We start from the raw sequence: 22,548 nt of genomic DNA, 5'->3' as shown, positions 1-22,548 counted from the left end.
GCATTGCTGTAGGAAGCAAAGGGTGTATTATATCAGTGATCTTTTAGTTTGTTCTCTGTATCCTGCTCATACTGGTTTTGAAACATTTGAATGATACTAATTTAGGAATAAAAGTAGTATCTTTGGTAAAATAATTATCTCAGCAAGGTGACTCAAATGTTTCCTTCAACTTTTTCTGGCCTTACCAACTTGAACAGCAACACAAAGATTGGCTATGTTAGTCTCTGCTAACCCAGAGTAACTAATATAGAGTGGAAGGTTTGACAAGGCTGTTCATTCTTCTCTCTTGCCCTAGAAAATGTAAATTTTTATTCAGTGATGCACACAGACTCTTTTGTGAAGAAATCAGTTTTCTAAGTGTAAAGTGACATAATTCAAGCACACATTTGAGTTCTAAAGCTCTCTTACACAGTATTAGAGAAGGTTTTTAGAGTATAAATAAATAAATATTTACTGGAATAGTTAGAGTTTCTAATAGTTTGGGACAAAAGGACAAATAATCTCATGGGCGTTATTTCAGCTGTGGGACTGGTAGTTTCTTTAAAGGCAGGATAGTTAAGATCCTTTGTTTGACAAGCTACATGAAAATATTTTTCTGCTTGACTGTGACTAAAGATACGTGCTGTGAGTTAGGCATCTAAAGGGAAAAGATCCAGAGTAGCCCAAAAGCAGTTCCCAGGCAAGACATGGTAATGGCAGCCTAAGTTGTCAGGCATGGCAGGTCCCGCCGTGCCTGTTTGCTTCCAGAGGGACTTATCAAGGTGTTTCCATACTGTTTGCTTCCAGAGGGACTTATCAAGGTGTTTCCATTTTGCTCTACAGCCAGGAGTGTATTGGGTTACCTTACAGGTCTTACTTGAATGGCTTGTGACCTGTGTGCACATCAGGGTCTGGCATTTGATTTTGCTTCATTTACACCTGTGATCCGAACAGGTCTTCAGATGCACATTTGTACAAAAAGTTTCCTTTCCTCCCCATAGTAAATCCTGCCCTTTTTCTCTCATGCCTGAACTGCTAGAAGTCAAAAGGAGCATGGGCATCCACAGACCAGCCCTGTCCCTTAGGCTTATTTAGATATGTGGACCTTTTCATAAGATACTTAAAACTGTAGTTCCACTGGTCACTTGGCAGAATGGCCAAGCTGGCCGCAGACACTGTGTCATGAATCTATATACACTTGTCCACATAACACATATCCCTCTTCTTCCTATAGAGCTCTTTATTCTCGCCTTACAATCATAACCAGAGAGTCGTAAGGCTGGAAAACACCCTTAAGATCATCAAGTCCACCACTAAACTATTTACCTAAGCTCCATGTCTCCACATCTTTTAAGTACCTCCGTGATGGGGGATCAACTGCTTCCCTGGGCAGCCTGTTCCAATGCTTGACCAACCTTTTGGTGAAAAAATTACTCTTAATACCCAGTCTAAACTTTCCCTGGCACAGCTTGATGCCATTTCCTCTTGCCCTGTGTTTTGTTACTTGGGAAAAGAGGCCAATCCCCACCTGGCTACAGCCTCCTTTCAGAGAGTTGTAGAGAATGATGACGTCACCCCTGAGCCTCTTTTTTCTCCAGGCTAAACACCCCCAGCTTCCTCAGTCACTCCTCATAGAACTTGTGCTCCAGACCCTTCACCTACTCCATTGCCCTTCTCTGGACACACTCCAGCACCTCAGTGTCTTTCTTGCAGGGAGGCATCCAGACCTGGACAGAGGATATGAGGGGTGGCCGCACCAGTTCCAAGTACAGAGGGGTGATCACTGCCCTCCTCCTGCTGGCCACACTATTGCTGATACAGGCCAGGATGCCATTGGCCTTCTTGGCTGCCTGGGCACAGCTGGCTCAGCTGGCTGTCAACCACATTTATAACTTATCTTTTGACCTATATTCAAAGCAAAATAAAAGTAAATTTTCTTTCTGTTTTTAAGAAAAACCTGTAGATTTAGATGCATTTTAGATACTTCATTTACAACTAAGATCCGAGGAATATTTTTTGTGATATCTGTTTATGTTTATATCATGCCGTGTTTTCCACATTAGCAAGCAGAGGCATAAGGATTCATATTGACAGTGTAATTGAAAATGCATTTCAGATGTTTCATCTCCTATCTTCTCTTTGTAGGAGATATACCTTTCTTCAGTTTGGTGGTTTGGACTGGCTTCCAAAAAACTACTTTGTAGAAGTGGTACTTAAATAGTGTTCCAGAGACTGCATTAGATGAGAGCAGCTGAAGCTGCTCTCTGCTCTTTCAGTCTGTGAATAGAAGAGGTCGCTTCATGGAGGTAGAAATGTAGCAATGATAGATAAAATTTCTGCAATTTAAAAATAATATTCTACAAATTCTACAAATAATAGTTCTGTTCAGTGTAATGCAGGCCAAGATAAAGCTGTTTGTCAAAATTCTTTGTTTATTTTGGGTAATAGTGTATATGTATTATCCAGATCCAGCTTGCAGGACTCTATTATACAAAGTATTCCTGAAGAGGGGACTTTAATAATGGAAGGAATTGAATATTTATATTGATGATTAAGATTCAGATAAGTCCTTATTAAGATAAGTCCTTAGTGTACTGCATAGGGGAAAAGGACACTAAAAACTATGTATTAAAAGCCCTTGCACTTGGAAGTAAGCAATCTATTAGGAAAGAAGCTTGGAAGGAAATTAATCTTTTGACAGGCAGCTTATATCATTGGAGGCTTCGTTACCTCTGAATTGCTGATATACCAGGGCTCCAATCTGATTTGGAAGTTTCTGATTTCCTAGAAGCATTGTGTCAGATGTTCAGTGTCTTCATTATAGATAAATTGAAAGAAATCTCACCTAGGTAAGGCACTTCCATTAAGCAAGTGTCAGGTACAAAGGAGAACTTAATTTATGTTTGAATTTTGTTATGGGCAACTTGATCTTTACTGTGCCATACCAATTTGTTTATGGAGAGAGTTCAGCTTTTAAGAAACTTTGGATATGTAATGCAGAGCTGTTATTTCTCAGCCAACTTCCCAACTTTTTCAGTTCAGGTTATTTTTGTTTCTGTCCATGAAATCTATAGACAAGTTGTATTTTGAATACACACGCACAAAAAACTCCTGCAAACACAGGAATATTTTCTTTCTCTCATAAATGTTATGTTATGCAATGTTCATGCATTAAAAATGATCAAGAAAAACATGGTGGAATAGTAGGGGGAGGGGGGCTTCACAGTATTTTGTGTCCTCTTTTACACTACATTGTGAATTAGTGTTCTCCGTTCAAATACTCAAACTTTGGAAAACCCAAAGCTAGATGGAGAGCGTCATTGTATTTTACTGACAGCTGTGTTGGGCTTGATTTACCGCATTACCGCATTACAGGAGGAACTATAGGCAAAGCTTTGTGGTAATGACATGAGGAGGTGCAGAATTAGCACCTGTATCAGTTTTAATGCTGTTTGCAAAGAATATTAGTGTTTTTTTAAATTTGTTTTCTGTACCAATATTTTTTTTACTTTTCAACAGGATCCACTCTGTGTAGCTATGAACTACAGCCATCAGAATACACAACAGACCCAAGGGCTGCCAAGTTATGTCCTAAATATCCTGTTCCAGAGAGGTAATATGATAAAGTTGTCTGATTTGGGGTGGAGGGAGCAGAGATTTGTTTTGATCATGAAAAGTTCTTTAGAAAATACCAACACATGTTCACTCTTACCAGATAGATGTTTTAGTGTATTATTGTATATATTTCTAAAATTCAATTTTTAAAAGGTAGTGAAAATAATAGTCAAAGAAAAACCAAAATTATCTGTGTATGTGTTACTGAAACTATTTAATTATCTTCGAATTCTCTTGTCTCATGTGACTGACACTCTTCTAAGTATCAGCTGTTGTACTGCCTTTCACCCTATCTATAGCCAACTGCCTATCAGCAATGCAGATCTGAGACAATCATGGAACATTTTTAATCTTTGGGAGAAAAAAATATGTAGGGATGCACAGCTCTCTGCAGCATTCACTTCTTATACCTTACCTCAGCCAGTCAGATAGATGCAAATTGCTTCAGTTTTTACTCTTTCAGTCTGCAAATAACCAATATAAGGATAGTTCAATATCAAAAAGAGGGCTATATTTTATTAACAGATCATTTTGAGGTTTATTTTTTTAAGTGTTACATTAGACTGCTGTTTGTGAAATAGGATTGGAAAGTTCATAGCTTCATGAACTCTTGTAGCTGTGCTGCCTAGACCTGCGGAGATGAGCATTGCTGAGAAAAGAAGTGATGTGTTAGTGTTGTTCGCAGCCTTATGTCAGTAATTGCACTAACTCAAGAAGAACCATGTTATGTTTTCTCAAAATTTAGCTTCTCAAATATACTCAGTAGTGAGTGATAACTGCAGAGTCTTTTCTTATGCATAGTTTTCTGTTACATTTTTTGTACTAACAAACTTGTTCTATATTTGTTCTAACAAACTTGTTCTACAAACAAGTTCTACAAACTCTGATTTCAAGTCTTTCTTGTATACGTGGTAGCCTCTCCACTGAATCTTTTTTTTTAATATTATAGTGACAAATAGTGGCAGCTGGAATATTAGCTTTTTTAAAAAATTTCCCAATATAGATTTATATTCCAGCTAGCCAGCTGTTACTGCCATAATACAAAAACAAATGAAAACTTCAGTGCCAGCTTGCATACTGAAAAGGCTTGTTAGTTTTAATTTTTTGCTAGAATTATATTGACTTCTCATAGTGTGTTCTAACATCATTCAGTCTCAATAAATATAGCTTAGTAAGAAAATAGGATAGAATAATGTATCAGAGCTCTAATGATGTTATGTAAATTCCTCATAAAAATGACCTCATGTTATTTTAAATAAACTATTGTGTAGGTGTAGTATTTTCCCTTTTTGATATGGATACGTTTGAGCATTTTTGAGATTGAAAAGTATGAACTTAATGCCCTAAGGCAAAAAAGGCCAACATTGTATCTGTAAACAACTGGTTTTCAGGTTTTTATAGTTAAATTATTTGAGTAAGTGTAATTTGAAGGAGAAATCTAATCCTGTTGAGACAATCAAATGAAAACCCAACATCTTATAGACTGAGGCATTCAGGAAGAACTTACCTAACAGTCACATTTGATCTGTGTCATGGTTTAATGCCATCCAGCAACCCACACCCCCATAGACACTTGCTCATTTCCCCATGAGCAGGACTGAGGAGAGAACTGGAAGGGTAAAAGGTAAAAAGCTTGTGGGTTGATATAAAGATGGTTTAATAAGGGAAGGAAAGCTGCACACACAAGCAAAGAAAAACAAGGAATTAATTAATCACTTCCCATGGGCAGGCAGGTGTTCAGCCATTACAGGAGAGCAGGGCCCCATCACATGCAACGGTTAGTTGGGAAGACAAACCATCACTTCAAAAATTCCTCTTCTTTCCCCCTGTTTATATCCTGCAGATGATGCCATGTTTGGATGTTTGAAATATCCCTTTGGTCAGTTTGGGTCACCTGTCCTGGCTGTGTCTCCTCCCAGCCTCCCATACACTCACGATGTCCTTGCTAGCATCGCAGTGAAAAAGCACAAAAGGCCTTGGCTGTGTGTAAGCCCTGCTCAGCAATAACAAAAATATCTCTCCATTATCAACCCTGTGTTCAACACAAATCCAAAACAAGCTCCATACCAGCCACTGTGAAGGAAATTAACCCTACCCCAGGTGAAACCAGTGCAATCTGTCAAGGCTTATGAACCCTCTGATTCCCATTAGTTCCATGGGATGGAGATAGCATATGGTGTGAAGATTGTCCCTTGATGTTTTCTGTTTGATGACCAGGCTTCTTCACAGCCTTCAGCTGAGGCTCTCAATGGACTCTTACCATCCATCTTCAAGGTTTTATGTCCAACTTCGACAGAGTGGTACAGTCTAGCAGTGCAGTCAGCAATATGTATTTCTTCCACACCCAGCCTAGATCAGCTTCTGTAGGCATGACTTCAGAATGAGGACCCTGGAGGAAAACCTGTCCAGTTCCCTGCATCATTTATCTATAAATCAGCTGTGCTGAGCTGTGCCAAGGGACTGCCCTGTAGAGGTTATAAAGAGCAGCTAGCAGTGTTATTCCAATTGTAATCCCCCTCCTCTCGCACAGGTTGCTGTACTACCCCTGTACATACACAGGGGTAATAGCAAGAGGAAAAAATTCTTTGCAATCTAATACTTGCAGTCTAATCTCCTGACTTCATTTGAATAATGCTTTAAAAGTACAGCTGCTGAGACCATCATCTACTGGCTTCAACTCTATTCGTTCTTGTTTTGACTAAGCATCATGTTATTCTTAGAAATATTTCCTTTTCAGTAGGTAATATACCAAGATATAATCAAGAGTTCATATAAAATAGCACAGGTCATAGAGAATAGATCTATTATTGTGTTTTTTATTGGGACACTTTACCTCACCTACTCATTCAGTCAGAACCACTGGAGCAGAAGCAGAACTCAAAAGTGGATTCTCAGGAGTCCCATTTACTCAAGAAAGCTTGTAGGAACTACTAACCTATCTTTTTTTTATTAATTAAAACAAACTTAGCAATTAATTACTGCACATGAAAATAGTTAACTTAAAATAGTGAAATTGCTTTAGGTTAAGAGATATTAGATGACTAATATAAACTCTGATGCAAAAAGCATGTTTTCTTTCATTGGGATATATTTTGGAAGAATACTTTAATCCCATTAGTTCCCTTTTCAAAGTGAATATTTTTGTATTTGGATGCACAAATAACATTATTTTGCCTACTCCCACCTCAAAATTTGGGCTTTGTTGCTGGTAGCGACAACTTACAAATGCTCTAAGTTTTCTGGAAAGTTGTAGCAGTTAACAATTAAATAAACCTCTCAAGTGTCAGTCTTTTTCACTGCTATGGCATATAATAAACAGCCATATTCCAAAATAGGTTATGTTTTAAGAAGCTAAGAGGATACATGGGCTGCCTTTTAAGTAGGGCAGCCATCATTATGGGTTTGTTTTTTAATAACTGTGACTAATGCACAATTACTTTGCTGTGCTTAACTGCTGTGTTCATTCCTACCCAAAAGAAGACCATCCATATGAGCATCTCCAAATGCGTTTACCTACTCAGCACAGTAATCCTATAAAATTTGCAATCATCAGTGACTTTAAACAAAAACCTAGGATTAACTAATTAATTACCTAGAAATGGCAGGTGATCATAATTTCTCCCAATTTCCTTACAGAATACTTACACTTTAATGATTTTAGGTGTGTCATCCTTTTTCCCCAGAAAAACAATAGATGGGAAATATGTGCCTAAGGCAGCTGGTTTATTCACTACGTGTTTAAAATGGCGGCTAGAATTTTGGAAAGACATAGCTTTAAAAATAGTTCTTGAGGACAGAAAATGGTTGATTTAAAGGTCATTGCAGAAATGGGGAAACTGCAGAAGATTATATTCATTGCTGGTATAGTCCCAAAATTTTTCAAGTAAGGAAGATTGGGCAGGTAAAACAATAGAAAAGATTTTTTTTTTTTCATTGGATCTAATTACAGGAAGGTACATGTAATTCATGTCTGAAATGTAATTGGGAATTGATCAAATGATGTAATAGGCTACTTTGAGATCTGATATAGTTTATGACCAAGGCAGATGGCTACTAAATGGGAGACATTTAGAAAACAAAATTACCCACTTCTAAAGGAAAGTTTTTGCTCTCTTGTGTCTTTCTCTTGATAGCAGGTTTTTCATAGCATTCTGCAAAGTTTAGTGCATAGTCTCAATAGTTTTTTGTGAGGGCCTTCCAAAACAGTTCAAAACAATAGAGGCATCCTGGCATGTTTTGCATAGTTCTAACAAAGTTAATGAATATAAACACTGTGATTGTAATATTCAATACAAGAACTAGCTTAGTATGGGGAAAGACTAGGAATAAATGCATTCATTTTGCTTGGCAGCAGTTGTGAATGCTGATGTCCTTTACTACAAAATATATACTCTCAAGAAGAGTATTGTTATTCTGCAATTTCTTTTGCTGCAAGTATGGACCAGTATTCCATTTTAAAATGAGTGAAAGGCATTGTTTCAGCTGCTGGTTCACCACCTGACACTTGAAAGAAAGACATTTAAGTGGAAATAGGAACATATACTTTCTGCGCCTTGTCATTTAAGGGTGGGAGGGTAATAATATTCTATTGGAATGTACATTCCAGCCTCATAGGGTTGTTTGTAAGAACTGCATCACTTTTCATTATGATCATCCTCATTTCAGCAGCACTTGTGCATTCAACACATGGTTTCTGGTTATGATGTTATAAGGGTAGAATGATTGCATCTATTCACCTTTCATTTGTGTGTTGATGTGGCATTTATATTAAGTAGGAGTAATTTTTTTTTCTGATTTTTTTTTCTTGTGTCACCAGTGCACCTATTCCATTCTTCCATCGCTGTGCTCCTGTGAACATTTCCTGCTATGCCAAGTTTGCAGAGGCCCTGATCACCTTTGTCAGTGACAGTAGTGTCTTACACAGGCTGATTAGTGGAGTTATGACCAGCAAAGAGATTATAATGGGACTTTGCTTGTTATCACTAGGTAATTGTTTTTCTCATTACTAGCTATTTCTTAGTATACTCCATTAGGAGGTTGCTAACACACTCTAACCACATTATGAGCAAAAACCCTGTATAATAGCAACAATCCCTTAGAAAATTATTCAGAATGCTTTTTAAAAATTTTATTTGGGAGCTGGGTAACTTATTCATAAGTAATATACTGGTTTTGTTTCTCTTGTTTCTATGAGATAGAGGATGCGTGGCCGTTAATTAGCCAACATTAATTTTGATATAGTTAAGAGAACATCTGTCTTTTCTTAATTTTTTTATAGTATTCCCCTTTCCCATTTGTAGTAGTCATCTTCTACCAACTCAAGTCCAAATAAACCCTTTCCAAATCAAAAGGACAGGTTGAGAAATGCAAAGTAGTACACTCTGGTTGGATGTAGGGGATTTAATTTGTTTCATTTAACATACTTGCACAAAGATATGAGAACTTTAAGAGTGAAAACAAGAAAATCAGGTGCCCATTTGTTGCACTGTATGTTACCTCCTTCTTCCCCTTCCTTCAAAATTAAAAGCTTCAGGTCTTTTTGAAAATCTCAGCCTTTTCTGAAGAGCTGGAAATTCCCAACAGTACAGAGGTGCTGAATTTTTTCTATAGCTGCGAGATGCCTCTAGCCTATCAAGTGACACTTTGCGCTGCACTGAAGAGCTGCTTTAACAAAGTCATCTTGTTTGAGGTGGAATGTTGCCCACCAACATAAATTGCTTTCCTAGTGAGTCTATTTTACTCATACAAAGTATAAAATCTGAAATCCTAAAATGGGAGTATCATGGTATTAGCTATGCATATGAGGGTGTATTACTTAGAAAGAAACACTGCAAAGCTGTATCAGGTATAGGGATCCTTTGTTTTCAGTTTCCTTTTGTGGTTAAAAAAAGGGTGGGGGAGAAGGAAGGGGAAAGGAAAGGAAAAAGAAGAGTATGCTAGATACGATTAACTCCCTCTACATACACACAAAAGACCACTGTGTATTTTTTTCAACTGTAGCTTGAAAGCTGTTTATTTTTACATCTTGACAACTTCAGTATTTGGTAATGATGGTAGAAAACTGTTCGAAATCTGAAAGCTAGTGGCTGATTCACAGTCCTACTGTTCAGTTAGAGTCAGAAGTTAGTACAGAATTTACATATAGTTAATTTAAAAATAGCTTTTTTTAATTTCGTAGTTAAACAGAAATTTTTTGTTTTAAAACAGTGGGTTAGACTGTGATTCAAAAAGCCAGATTCCAGTGGCTTGCATGTAACTGCTGAACACAAACATGTGTATGTTAAAATACAAATATGTACTTGTACACACCACTCACTTAGCCTTAGCTGCTGTATAGTTTTTTACTTATGACTGGCATGACATTTCAGAATACACAGATATCATATTAACTGCACTGGTTTGACATGTGTATTTGAGTACAGACTCTGCCCTGGTCCTCAGGAGGTGTGCTCATGTTACCAGACTCAAAGTACTGTCATGCCTTGCTATCTGTTTGGTCATTGTCCAAGTACATCTCTGTCTGTATGCATGCATTATGTCTTGTGTTTGATGTACCGTGTAAATGTATTTATGCTCTCTTTGTTTTAATCAACATTATCAAAGCAGAAGTTGTAGAGGTGCCTAATTTTCTTAACTATCTATTCGGTGAGTTTGTAAGCCTCAAAAAAGAAATCTGCTGTAAAAATTCTATTGGAAGACAGTTTTCTTAGTACAGTGGGAAAATTAGGAAGGCTATATATACTCGAAGTAATTAGTCTGCTTATTTATTTGTCTTCTTTTGCAGTGTTGTCCATGATTTTGATGGTTATAATAAGGTACATTTCAAGAGTACTTGTCTGGATTTTAACAATTCTTGTCATTCTGGGATCGCTTGGTAAGTCTTGTTTGTTTCCCACTTTGAGGGCCCAGTTCTAATCCTTGTGCTCCATTTCCTCAGCCCGGCTACAATCCACACACATCTTGGATCGTGCATTTCCCTTCAGCCTTTTTTTTGAGTCCCTTTCCAGATGCACATCCAAAATGCCACCTTAGTAATTGCAGATCTCTCTAAGAGAGTACATTGCTCCTTGGATATTTGCACACCCTGCTTGGCAGTCAGTCTTCATGTCAGCCTAGCTCACTAGAGCCCACAGGTGACAGTGCAGGAGATTCCTCACAGCACTTGTAGCGCAACCCTAAATGTTGCCTACTTCTTTACCTGCCTTCCAAATAGGTCAGCAAGGCAGCTAAGCCTGGGTGTGTCTGGTGGTACTCCCATGCCTCAGCTGGTGCATGAAGAAATCAAAGGGCAACTCTTGCTCATGCAGCTGAATATATTTACAAGTCTGACATGCTCATCAGCCCTTCAGTTCTTTGAGTAGCTCTTTAAGACCTGTTCTTGAAGAGAGGAAGTAAAGGTGCTTCTCCAGCAATTCTAATTAAATTATTGTATTTCTGTATGACTCAGGAACACCTGCATGACCCAGATCGTATGTGAAATGCCACCAGGCAAGCTATCTTGGAAATGACCGAAGGTTGTCTCTTCCAAAATGATGTAGCTTGTGTGAAAATAGCCTTATTTTGTCACACTAGCTTTTAAACTCATAAAACAAAAGTTTTCTACACTTATTACTGAGTAGCTAAGCCAAAATGTCTGGGCAGATGACTGCACAGAAAGAAAAAAATAGAATAATCACATTAGGAAGCACTAATGATTTAATTCTCGTAATTCAAGACCGCAATGGATGGAAAAAATCAGCAGACCATCTATATTTTTCAGGATCACTTTGGTTTTCTGATTAATGGCCTCACAATCTATGACCAGGGAAAAGGAAAAATATGGAGGTTTTTTTTCATTTATATTTTCTTTAGTAGCTGAGCAACCATGTTGAGTGAAACAGTTGAATAACTTATCTTACTAGCATCTCTTACTAGGTTCTAAAAAGTTTCATCCATTATAATAATGGATTGAATAAAACCCCATCTTTTATGACACATACTGCTTCTTCTGTCTTGACTTTTTGTTTAGGAGGTGTAAAAATAGCATTCTTCATTTTAGACCTAAACAAAGTATGTTCAGCAAAAGCATGGCAATCACAGAATCACAGAATGGGTGAAGTTGGAAGGGACCACAGAGGCTCATCTGGTCCAACCTCCCTACTCAGCTTTATGCATTTGATTCAGAAATACCAGCAGAACAGAGAAGGACAATTATAAGAGAAAAGAAATATACCAGAGAGGAGAGGTTATCTCCCTGAGGGGCTGGAGATCTGTGTTCAAGCGAAGTTCTACCTTGGAAAAGCAGCTAGAACAGGAGAATTTTTTTCTGGCCATAAGGCTAGGATTAACATAACAGGGGTGAGAAGATAATACCTCACATTGTATTTGCCTCCTGTGCCTTTTACTAATGTTTTTTCTAGTGTCCAAGACATTGTCTGAGGCATGTTTAGCTACATATCATTCAGGTGCTGTTTCCAGCATCAGGCTGATGCTTGTTGTTTATAGTCTTCCCAGGAACAGTAGACTCCTTGTTTTGTTGTTATTTCACATCCTAATCGAAAGGTCTGTCTCTGTTTTTCCTCCTAAATTCTTACTCCCTGCATTATTGCACACACCCATACATTCATACATACAGCCTACCACAGAACTATTTATTCTTCCTTTTGTTCTTTTATTACCTGTCCAGTGGAAGCTGTGCTGTTCACTGTTAGGGCTTTCCATGAAGTAGTTCTTCAATGCAGTTTACCCTAAAACACAGCGTCAAGGTTCTGCAAGTCTTTTAGGTGGTCATAGTATGGTGAGACTGTGAAAAGAATATATTCACTTGAGAAGAAGGCAACAGAGGAGAACTAGGTACTTCTCCCTCCTCTCAAGTTCCTGTTGGGTTGAGCATCAGTGCTTTTGAGTATTCAGTACCAGACTAGACTTAAAAGGAAAGAACTGCTTTATTTCTCTGGGACTAGGTGGTATGTATCACACAGAGGATTAATTTATTTATCCTTCTTGTTTTCTCACTAAAACATAGGTGGTACTGGAGTCCTGTGGTGGCTCTATGCTAAACAACGAATGTCTGCTGGTGCTCTTGAGACCCAAATAGCCAAAGACAATCTTCAGGCTCTCTTGATCTATGCCATTGCAGCTACAGTCTTCACGGTATGCTTTGCTAATGATGGTATTATTTTCTGCTCTTGTCTTCCTGTTAATCTCTATTTTTTATTCAGGTGAAAGCATTGTATTGCACACATTTTGGAACAGTTTATTTCTGCCACAATTTCTGTTGAAGTGATTTTCTTTCATTGTGTTATTTTTTTAACTTTTAGGAATTGTTCTCTAACACCTGATTATGAGTCAGGGGAGACTTTCTAGGAGCTGTTCTCTATTATCTGATTTTAAGTCAGGAGAGACTTTCTAAGCCTGCAGCTACTTTCATCTACTGTAAAATATCCACAGGGACTTCCAAGAATAGGTATGATACTGGACTGCCAATCCAAAGAGATTTTTCTTAGGTTCTCAGTTCAGAGGTACTTAGTCATTTCAGTGTATTTAAAAGTCCTTAGCCTACTTCTGAAAGAAGTTGTTCTTATATAATTTTGAATTGAAATACTAACACCATTTTAACCAATTTATCTTCTTTGGGCCTTGCTGTTAATTTCAGTCGCTGAATTTACTATCAGAAACTGACAATGTTTGACTAACTTCACAGGAATTGTAGACTCCCTCTTCTGTTCTTGTTTCTTCACATCCTAATCCAAAAGTTCCTCTCTGTTCCCTCTCCTAGATTCTCACTCCTATATTATACACATATATACGTACATCCTATAAGACCACCACGCCATGGTCAGATATAAATTTTGAATTACCTTTCTTAAAGGTAATTAAAGGTTAAAACTGGCTGATTTCACTGCTTTGTAACACATAATTGAGGATAGAACCTGGTCTTGTCTCATCAGCTTAAAGCTATGATGATTCCAAATACATACTTATGAGAATGGAATTCACCAAAAGTATAATTTGGAAAATAATTTATTACCAGAAGAAGCTGATAGAGGTTTTACATTTTGATCTTGTGATTTTATAGATAGAGTATGTGTTAATTTAGTGTGTTTGAATATCCTAGCTGTGTGAAAGAGTATCTTGATTCTGTTTCAGTACTCTAAAATGTGATTTGGAAACTTCCCCTTCCAGGTTATCTTGTTCTTGATCATGTTAATTATGCGCAAAAGAGTAGCTCTCACCATTGCCTTGTTCCACGTGGCTGGCAAGGTCTTCATTCACCTGCCACTGTTAGTCTTCCAGCCATTTTGGACATTCTTTGTGCTTATCCTCTTCTGGACATACTGGATCACTGTCTTGCTTTTTCTTGGTACTACAGGTAAGCAGTCACTTACTTTAAATAATTTTCATTTCATTGTTGTATGATTTGTAGCAGAGTTGATGAAAAAGCCTGTGGGAATCTCAAAGAAAAAAGCCCACTTGTTGTGCTTCTATTCCTGTCTGCTTCACTGCCTTCAGGTTATTGTGCATTTGAGTCTTAATTCCCAGCATGGTACTTTGTGTGTTAGGCTGGCTTTTTGATTTGATGCAAGTTGGCTTGCTGCAAACCATGAGACACTAATAATAAAACTGCTGTAGCAATTTTTCAAATAATTCCCTCTAATTTTCTAAGTTAAAGACAGCTTAAACTTGGAGTGACTAAGTATTGTACTCACACAGATGAGTACACAGTAAGGGAAGGGCCATTGCACACAATACTGTCTCCCACAATGTAAATATTGTGATTTTAGTTTTCAGTTGTTTGTAACTTAGGTGTCCAGTATTATTCCAGAATCAATAGGGAGATTTTTCTGCTGCTTGTGCATTGTATTCTGAGAGCAGCCAATGTACTGCTAATTCCTGCCTGCTCTTCAGTACGTAGAAGGTGAAATCTTTGTTTGTATTCAGGGTCTGACAAGAGCTTCTAGAATTAATCAACCCCATAGGTCCAAATCTTAGTTACTTCAGCAAAAAAAACACCACAGCAGATGCTTTTTAAACAGTCTGTTATTTTGCAGTACATTGTAGGCAACAGAGACTGTCATTCATTATTAAATGTCTTAAAATTTTGAAACATGTTGTTTGCTACTGACCCAAAAGTAGCAGTGTTTCAAGTCACAAGGCTATTTCATAGTAATACAAGATAAATATTTTTCATATCATGAGTTCTTAACAAAGGTGTGAGGCAATAGAATTCATATGTTCCTGTTCTCATTACTGATGGAATTTTTAGTTTTCATTGCATGTTGTGCTATGTGCAGAAAATGGTCACCACTTAAAGTCTCAGCCCTGTGCTTCCTTTTCTGAGGCAGACCACTGCACAGGCACTTAATTTGTAGGAGAATGTAGTCTGATATTATAGTTAACTGACAGAACCCTTCAAACTGCCTTGATTTTGCAAAAACTATTTTATCTTTTTTGCTTATATGTACTCAGTATTATCACTATTATCAGTTAAATAAACTGTTTCTGCAAATAAGGCCAAATCCTTGTTCACCAAAATCAGAATTATTTCCATAGTTAACTTATTGACAAGAAAACATTCATTTTATATGTAAGTATAAAAACATAACTAAGAATGTGGGTAAGGTGCTGTCAGTGCTAAGTCATAACAATGCCTTTCAAGGTAAGCACTTTATACACACTTCCTTGCAGTGTTTTTCTGAATCTCATCAGCTGTTCATGTAGATGTTGTGTAAGGTGAAACATCTCACTGTGCATTAACACATTGAAATAAAGCTTATCTTAGCTCTGACATGCTGTCAGTCTCTGTACATTATATTGATATTTATATTAGACAAAGAGTTGATGCATTTTTGAATGTATGAAATGACTTATTTAGAATTTCCAAGGCTGCTCCATATGTCTGCTACTAGCTTTAAAGCTACAAGAGCTTACCATAGGGAAAACAAAAGTGATTGTTAATGTTGACATCTAGATGTAAGGAGCTGATACTGATTCCTGCTGTATGAAAAATATTGATAAGGCAGCAAACTCAAATTAGAAATGACTGAAGTAGACTTCCATTATGTTTAACTATGTGATTTTTTGCTATGAGATGGTGGTTAGTTGTGGAATTTTTTTAGTGTATTTTTTTCAAATACCATTATACTTATTGTAAATGTGGTAATTGTAAATTTAAAACTATGAGTAGAAACTAGAGAAGTTTCTGCTGAAACTGGTTATGAGCTGCTAATACCATATGCTTCCTTCATTATGAGTTTATGTAAGCATCATTTTGCTTTTTACCCTCATTCATTTCTAGGTAGTCCTGTCCCAAATGAGGAAGGATTTGTTGAATTTCGGATGGCAGGTCCTTTGAAATACATGTGGTGGTACCACGTAGTGGGACTCATCTGGATCAGTGAGTTTATCCTGGCCTGTCAACAGATGACAGTAGCAGGGGCTGTTGTAACATACTATTTTACAAGGTAAGGTTAACCTAGATAGCTCTATCATGAGTAGCCTACACATTGACTTAGCAGAAATAATGAGCAGCAGGGTTTCTGGGGAGAATATTTGTGTCCTTTGAGAAAGCGGGGGAACAGTTAAATTGCCTTGACCCTTTTTAAATAAAGTCCCGAACTATCTGTTTTGCCATTTATAGATGGTATTCTTGACATATAAGACTTGAAGTATTATTTGCCTTATAACCTGTGCACATTCTACAGGTATGGGTGGTTGTTTACAAAGTAGGATGAGTCTGGAAGGTCATCTGTTTTGCTAAATAATTAATGCTGGGTAAGATCTATAGTAGAGGTTAAAAAATAATGAAAGCAATTGATTATTATTTTAATTGCAAAACAGTGCCCTTAAAATTATTTACAGTGCTTCACAAATCTTCATTAATCTTTCCTTCACAGGATTACTTAAGATCTTATTAGATTAATCATTTATATATAGATTCTGATAAGATCATATAGAAATTAATGTAAAATTTTAAAGCTCCATATTTTATTGCTGTACTTGTGAGCTAAATTGTGTATCAGTTTTTTGAATAATGTATGCAGGTATTTTTCAAGTGCAGGATTCAGATCACAAATGTTTAATTGCTCTGTCTTTTTCACTGAGGCTGTTATCTGAACTACATTTGACTCCTTTTCTGCCCTACTCTCTAAAATAATATCAAAAGCAAGGAATCAATTTATTGTGCTGTCAAAAGTTTTGTTATTTTATTAATGATTTAGTTCTCCACTATACCAATCAAATACATCTATGAGGTTATTACAAGATGTTACAGGGCTGTAATCTTGTGAATAATTAAACTAGATTGAGTACGGAATGAGGAAAATACAGAGGAAGGAAAATAACTCTCCACTGAAATAGATTGCTTAGCAATGTGTATGCTTCATCTGTAAGTTTATGTATTTCCTGTGACCTGAGGGTGAATGATTTTTATTTCATTCATATCCTATAATTCCATAACAGCAATTTTATTTTAAGTTAGTAAATACTCATTTCTCTCTGTTATCTTCTTTTTGCATTTTAAGGTACAACTGTAATTTGAAAAGTGACTTGTAAAAACAGAAAAGGCATTAATTTGCACTTACCCATTATTTTGCATATGAACAGCTTTCCAAATCAAATGAGATGAGGTTATCCATGGAGAAATGTTTTATATGTGTTCACTGCTCATTCACTTTACCCGGATGGATTCCTTTCAACTCAGGCAATAACAGGCCTCAAAGTGTTTTGCATTACAGACTTTGCCCTGAAAATGAGGAAGTGTTTGGTTTGCCTGGGCATAAGACTCAAGCAATTCATGTGATTGTGCCTAACAGGGAGTAAAATTTGTCTTCCCCTAAAAGCTGATTGGAATAAAATACAGGGTAAACCTACTTTAATCATTAACATCTGAGGATTACATTATGCAGATATTAGTTTTGTGGAATGAAGAATCTACTTTTGTTTTCTTTTCTGAGTGAAATTCTCATCTCTTCCAAGCTGGGGAGATCCTTTATTTTTTGAATGTTATCACATGTTTCTTAATATGCTTATTATCATGCTTTTATTTCAAATAAAGAAAAAGAGACGGTCTTTAAATGTTTAATTAGTGCTATCCTTTGAGAGAGATGTATAAATGAGTTTCTTGGTAGAAAAGAATAATGGCTTGAAACTGTGAACGTGAGTATTTTTCTGATAAATTAAAAATATTATAACTACAGTGCATAAAATAACTTGTTTTAAGGCTCAACCCTTGGTACCTTGAGGATATAACAGCTAAATCAGAAATTAAAATAAATCTGAGCAAAGAGTTTACCTGATCAATTAGTAATATCCACTCCAAAGTCTATACAAAGATCTCCAAAAGAACAAGAGAGGAGAAGGCAAGTTTATCAGTAGTCTGACTAAAAAAGTACTAGCACAGTTTCCTACTGTTTTGGAAGGTTTTGAATTGCACACCATCTGATGCAACTTTAAGGGAATTCCCAGTTCTTAATAGTGGTAATGCAGCCAACTGCTAGTAAGACTGCCTGAAAACAATGAGTGTTTCCAGTTGCTTGGAGAATCACTGGCCAAGGTATTGGCAAAAGCTGGTTAATATAGAAGTTAAAGTGTGACAGAGTTCATTGACAAGATTCACTCTACTACTTAGTAGATGATTAAAGCACACTTTAAAAAGGAAAAGTAGGACTAAAATCAGTTAATCTAAGACTAAACCTGAAATTATATGGAAGCTGGGGATGATAAAAGCTAAGGATGAGAAAGGATAAGGATAAAAAGAAATGAGGGAGACCCTCTTATTGAATCACAAAGTTAAGAGTAGGCCATCTTGCCACTCTTAGCCCCAGACTTCACCAACAGTTTAGGCCTAAACAGTTAAACAGCACCTAAACTTAGTATCACTTAATCAGTAGTATAATTTAATGAATTTAGTGAAAGGGTGTATAGAATTTACTATGAGCACAACAGTGACTCAGTTACTTAGACCTGATTTACTTACCCGTGTAACATTCACAGTACATTTGCTGTAGCACATTCACACTCACATGTGTAGGTACAAGGTATAGACCCGTAAAAATTCCTCTCAAGTTCAGTGAAGCACTCAGGTCAGATGCCTCTACACCTTCTCAAAAGGTGAAGGGTTGAGGCTTGAGAAGTGGGATGTCAGCCCAGGCTCTTGTCAGCAACATTTGATATTGGTCCTCTGAATATCACAAATTTAAGTGTTCAGTGGCTCAGAGAGGTCCCACTCAGAAGGAGGTGCTGGTCATAGCCCACTGTGGTCCAGGAGTTGACGGGGTTGCAAGAGAATTGGCTTTAGTCATAGTAATTTTCCATCCTGTCCACAATTCAGGTCTGTAACTTTCTTTGAAAGGTCAGTAACAGAAATGGTTGTTCTACCTAGGTTGATATTTGGGCACAAAAAATAAGTTTACAAGGCTGTTCATTTAAAAACCGGAGCTTGATAGACAGGACAAGTTCCTGGGAGCAGACTGTGTTTCTGATAAGTTTGTGGAGCTGAGCCCAGGTGCTGTTTGTCAAGACAGGGGCCTAACAAGCATTTCTGAGATTGTAATGCAGCCCAAGATGGGAAGGGAAAAAGGGGATTCATCACCACACTACTCATATGTGTTACAAATAAATTTAAACAGAGAACAGCAAAGAAAACTAAGTCTTTGTGAATAAAATGGATTGAACACAGAAAGGTTCAAAATATACTCCAAAACTTGATTAAAACCAAAGGAGGTTAGATGTTGGTGCCAAAAAAACCAAAAAAAGTTTATATATTTTATTTAATAGTAAAAGGGACAAAGGGAAAGAAAGAGAAAAGAAAGGAATATGTAGAAAAAGAGCAGGGAGGGGAACAGGGAGAGGGACAGGGGTTAGGTAAAACAATACCATCCTTCCAAGGGTCTCCCGCACCCCAAAAAATACAGAATCCAATGGATTCATATATATTTGGGCCAGGTAGGAATGCTTAGAGGGCAAGTTTGACACTGTCCCTTGCAACACTGTGGATCTGTTACATCATGTTGCAGTGCTCCAGTGCAACATCTGGGGGCCCCTTGTCCCCACAACTTTTGATGGGCCATGACAATCCGTCTGCTGTTGTTCGCGTGGATGTCCTGTAGATGTGGCTTTCCCAGGTGAAGAGGTGACTGCACCTGGGCAGGTCTGCCCTACAGAGTATTGGCATTCACTGCCTCTTACCAGTGGCTTTTTCACCACACACCCAAAACCTGTCCTTCCCACCCCCACCCTTTAGTGTGAGGGCCTGTGCAAGTCTGGCAGCTGATAGCCCTGGGGCTGTGGTCTCCACCCCAAAGGTGTGAGGCTTAACTGTCCTGTGAGTGTTTTTATTTTTTTTTCCCAGCCCAGAATTGAATCACTTTCTCTCATCTCCATCAACTTGCAGTCCAGAGCTTCTGTCAGGAGACTCATTCAGCGTGTGATGGTCTTCCATGCAGCTTTCGTTATAAAGTTTTGCTATAATAGGCAGAAGTTCTTCATAAAAATGCTTAAGCCATAAACAATAACATTGCAGTCCCCAACAGTATGACATACCAATTCCTAATCCTTGTCCTGCATTAGAGACAAATTTGTAAAGTTACACAGATTGTCAGGGTGGAGTGAGCAATATATCCTGAAAGCTAGTATGAGGATAATATATTCCTTTTGTACATTATTTTATTGAGAATTTGTAGCACTTCTTAAATACTGGTCATTCTACTTATTTTTTTTTTCTCTTTTCAACAGGGAGAAAAGAAATCTACCATTTACTCCTATTCTGGCATCTGTTAATCGCCTTGTTTGTTACCACCTAGGAACAGTAGCAAAGGGGTCTTTCATTATCACACTAGTGAAGATACCACGAATGATTCTTATGTATATTCATACACAACTCAAAGGAAAGGTAAGAGAAATAGGTTCCATTTTCTTATAAAAACTCAAGGCCTGATATGTTTACCTGTTTATTTAGTCAGTGTGGGAGGGTGGAAGTCTTGTTTTGGAAGAGATCAGGGTAACAAGAAATTCTTCACTGTGAGGAAATGGAATAGGAAGACAGCGTAGGTCAGCCCTGTGGGAAAGGGTACAATAACCTAGAACAGGTTACCCAGAGAAGTTGTGGATATCCCATCCCTGGAAGTGTTCTGGATAATGCTGGATGAGGTTTTGAGCAGCTTGGTCTAGTGGAAGGTGTCCTTGCCTGTGGTGTTGGGAGTATCTTCCAACCCAAGCCATCCTATTGTTCTCTGAATATTTAGACTTTACAGGACCATGGGACTGATACTGATTGCTTAAGTTAGCAGGCTGAATATCAGTTACTGAAGCACAAGGGAATATTAGTTTCCATAAAAAACTCTTTATCTATGTTTTCCCACATTCTGTGCTTTTCTAGGAAAATGCTTGTGCTCGCTGTATGCTTAAAGCCTGCATTTGCTGCCTTTGGTGTCTAGAAAAGTGCCTGACATATTTAAATCAGGTAAGATTTTCCATATTTACATTTTATGTAAGGGCCGATATTAGTATATATATATTCCCAGAGTGCAATCTGATGCCAACACATAGTGTATTGTACTTTGGAACTGAATTTGAATGACAGAACTTCAGTCTTGTCTCCATTACTGAAATTACACTGCAAATCACTGATGTTTGGAATATATTCCACTGATCTTTGGAATATAAATAAGAACTAAAAAATAGCCCATATTAATCTTTGTGAACATGGTTTCTCAACTTTATAACAATTTGTTTAGTGGTTTAGTGGAGGCATTCCCCCTTAGGTCTACTCAGTCAAACTACATCTGAGTTTCAAAATATTTTTGCTATGAAAAGAGAATTAAGCTTTTCTATGCATAATATTTAAGATTCTCACAGTGTAAAAATGGTACAAAACATCAAATTGTCATCATCATCTACAAAGGACAAAAAGAGTTGCAAATTGTAACACACTGGCTGGTCCTTGTAAAAGACCCATTGTAAAAGTGGGTTTATGGGCCATAAATATCTTGTACCTAATATCTCTTTCACTGTTGTTAATTTTTTTTAACTGGTGGAAATGTAGAGAATAAAATTGTAAGAAAGCATTTTAAACATCCCAATGTAATCCTTGAAAACTGTCCCTCTCTAACCTTGAATGCAGTCTAGTTAAGTGTTTAGAAATAATCTTGGTTGACTTGTATGACACTCAGACTCTTTTATATTTCCAGATTGGTTTTTTTGGAACTATTTAATTTCTGTAGCTATGCTACTGTTCACCTCCTCCTGCAGAGGAATTGCAAATTCTGTTTAATGAGTTTTTTCGAACAAACTTGTTAATGCATAAATTATGAGCAAGAGAGGAGAAGAATAGTAATTCCTTACCTCATATAATCTTCTGTCAGCTGGTTCATATTGCTTGATTCAGCAACTCTCAAGGGAATTTTTGTTCATTAAAATCATGTGATGAATGTGTCTTACTCAAAGCTGTATCTTCCCCCTCACCTTCCCCATCCTCCATCTGAAATGCCTGATCATTCTATGCATAAATCTTCAATCTCCTTTTTTCAGAATGCATATACAGCCACAGCTATCAACAGCACCAATTTCTGCACCTCAGCAAAGGATGCCTTTGTTATCCTAGTGGAAAATGCTTTGCGAGTGGCTGCCATAAACACAGTTGGGGATTTTATGCTGTTTCTAGGAAAGGTATGTCTGCTGCATACAGCTGTTACAGATCTATGTAGGAGCAATCTCTCTTTAGCAATGGCTTGAACCCTAATTCAAAATACTTTAAAAACCTGTTTCTTGGTGTGCATTTTATCACATCTAGCTGCATCATGTTAGGAGGGTACCATCCACTATAGGGAGCATAAACAGATGATTCACTTAAATTTAGTAAAAGTGACTAGAGAGGAATAGCTGAAGTTTATGACACTTTTTGCATTTTTTAGGGAATCAAGAGAAAAGTTATTAGAAAGTCTAAGGTTTTGATTTTGTAGTTAAGACAAAGAATTT

The 22,548-nt window shown here is 37.2% G+C and overlaps 1 protein-coding gene across 2 annotated transcripts in view; it reads left to right on the top strand.

The window, feature by feature from the left end:
* Positions 1 to 22,548, top strand: part of SLC44A1 (solute carrier family 44 member 1) — a 75,369-nt gene that overhangs the window by 40,645 nt on the left and 12,176 nt on the right. For both annotated transcript variants that reach the window (XM_036403040.1, XM_036403039.1), the window contains exons 5-13: positions 3,499 to 3,592; positions 8,411 to 8,580; positions 10,379 to 10,468; positions 12,599 to 12,726; positions 13,759 to 13,945; positions 15,872 to 16,037; positions 20,308 to 20,464; positions 20,951 to 21,034; positions 22,102 to 22,239. In XM_036403040.1, the coding sequence (XP_036258933.1) occupies positions 3,499 to 3,592; positions 8,411 to 8,580; positions 10,379 to 10,468; positions 12,599 to 12,726; positions 13,759 to 13,945; positions 15,872 to 16,037; positions 20,308 to 20,464; positions 20,951 to 21,034; positions 22,102 to 22,239 (1,214 nt within the window). The remainder of the gene's footprint in view (positions 1 to 3,498; positions 3,593 to 8,410; positions 8,581 to 10,378; positions 10,469 to 12,598; positions 12,727 to 13,758; positions 13,946 to 15,871; positions 16,038 to 20,307; positions 20,465 to 20,950; positions 21,035 to 22,101; positions 22,240 to 22,548) is intronic.

This window comes from Molothrus ater, chromosome Z, assembly GCF_012460135.2.
Source record: "Molothrus ater isolate BHLD 08-10-18 breed brown headed cowbird chromosome Z, BPBGC_Mater_1.1, whole genome shotgun sequence".
Lineage (NCBI taxonomy): Eukaryota > Metazoa > Chordata > Aves > Passeriformes > Icteridae > Molothrus > Molothrus ater.
This window is presented reverse-complemented; position numbering and strand designations above follow the sequence as displayed.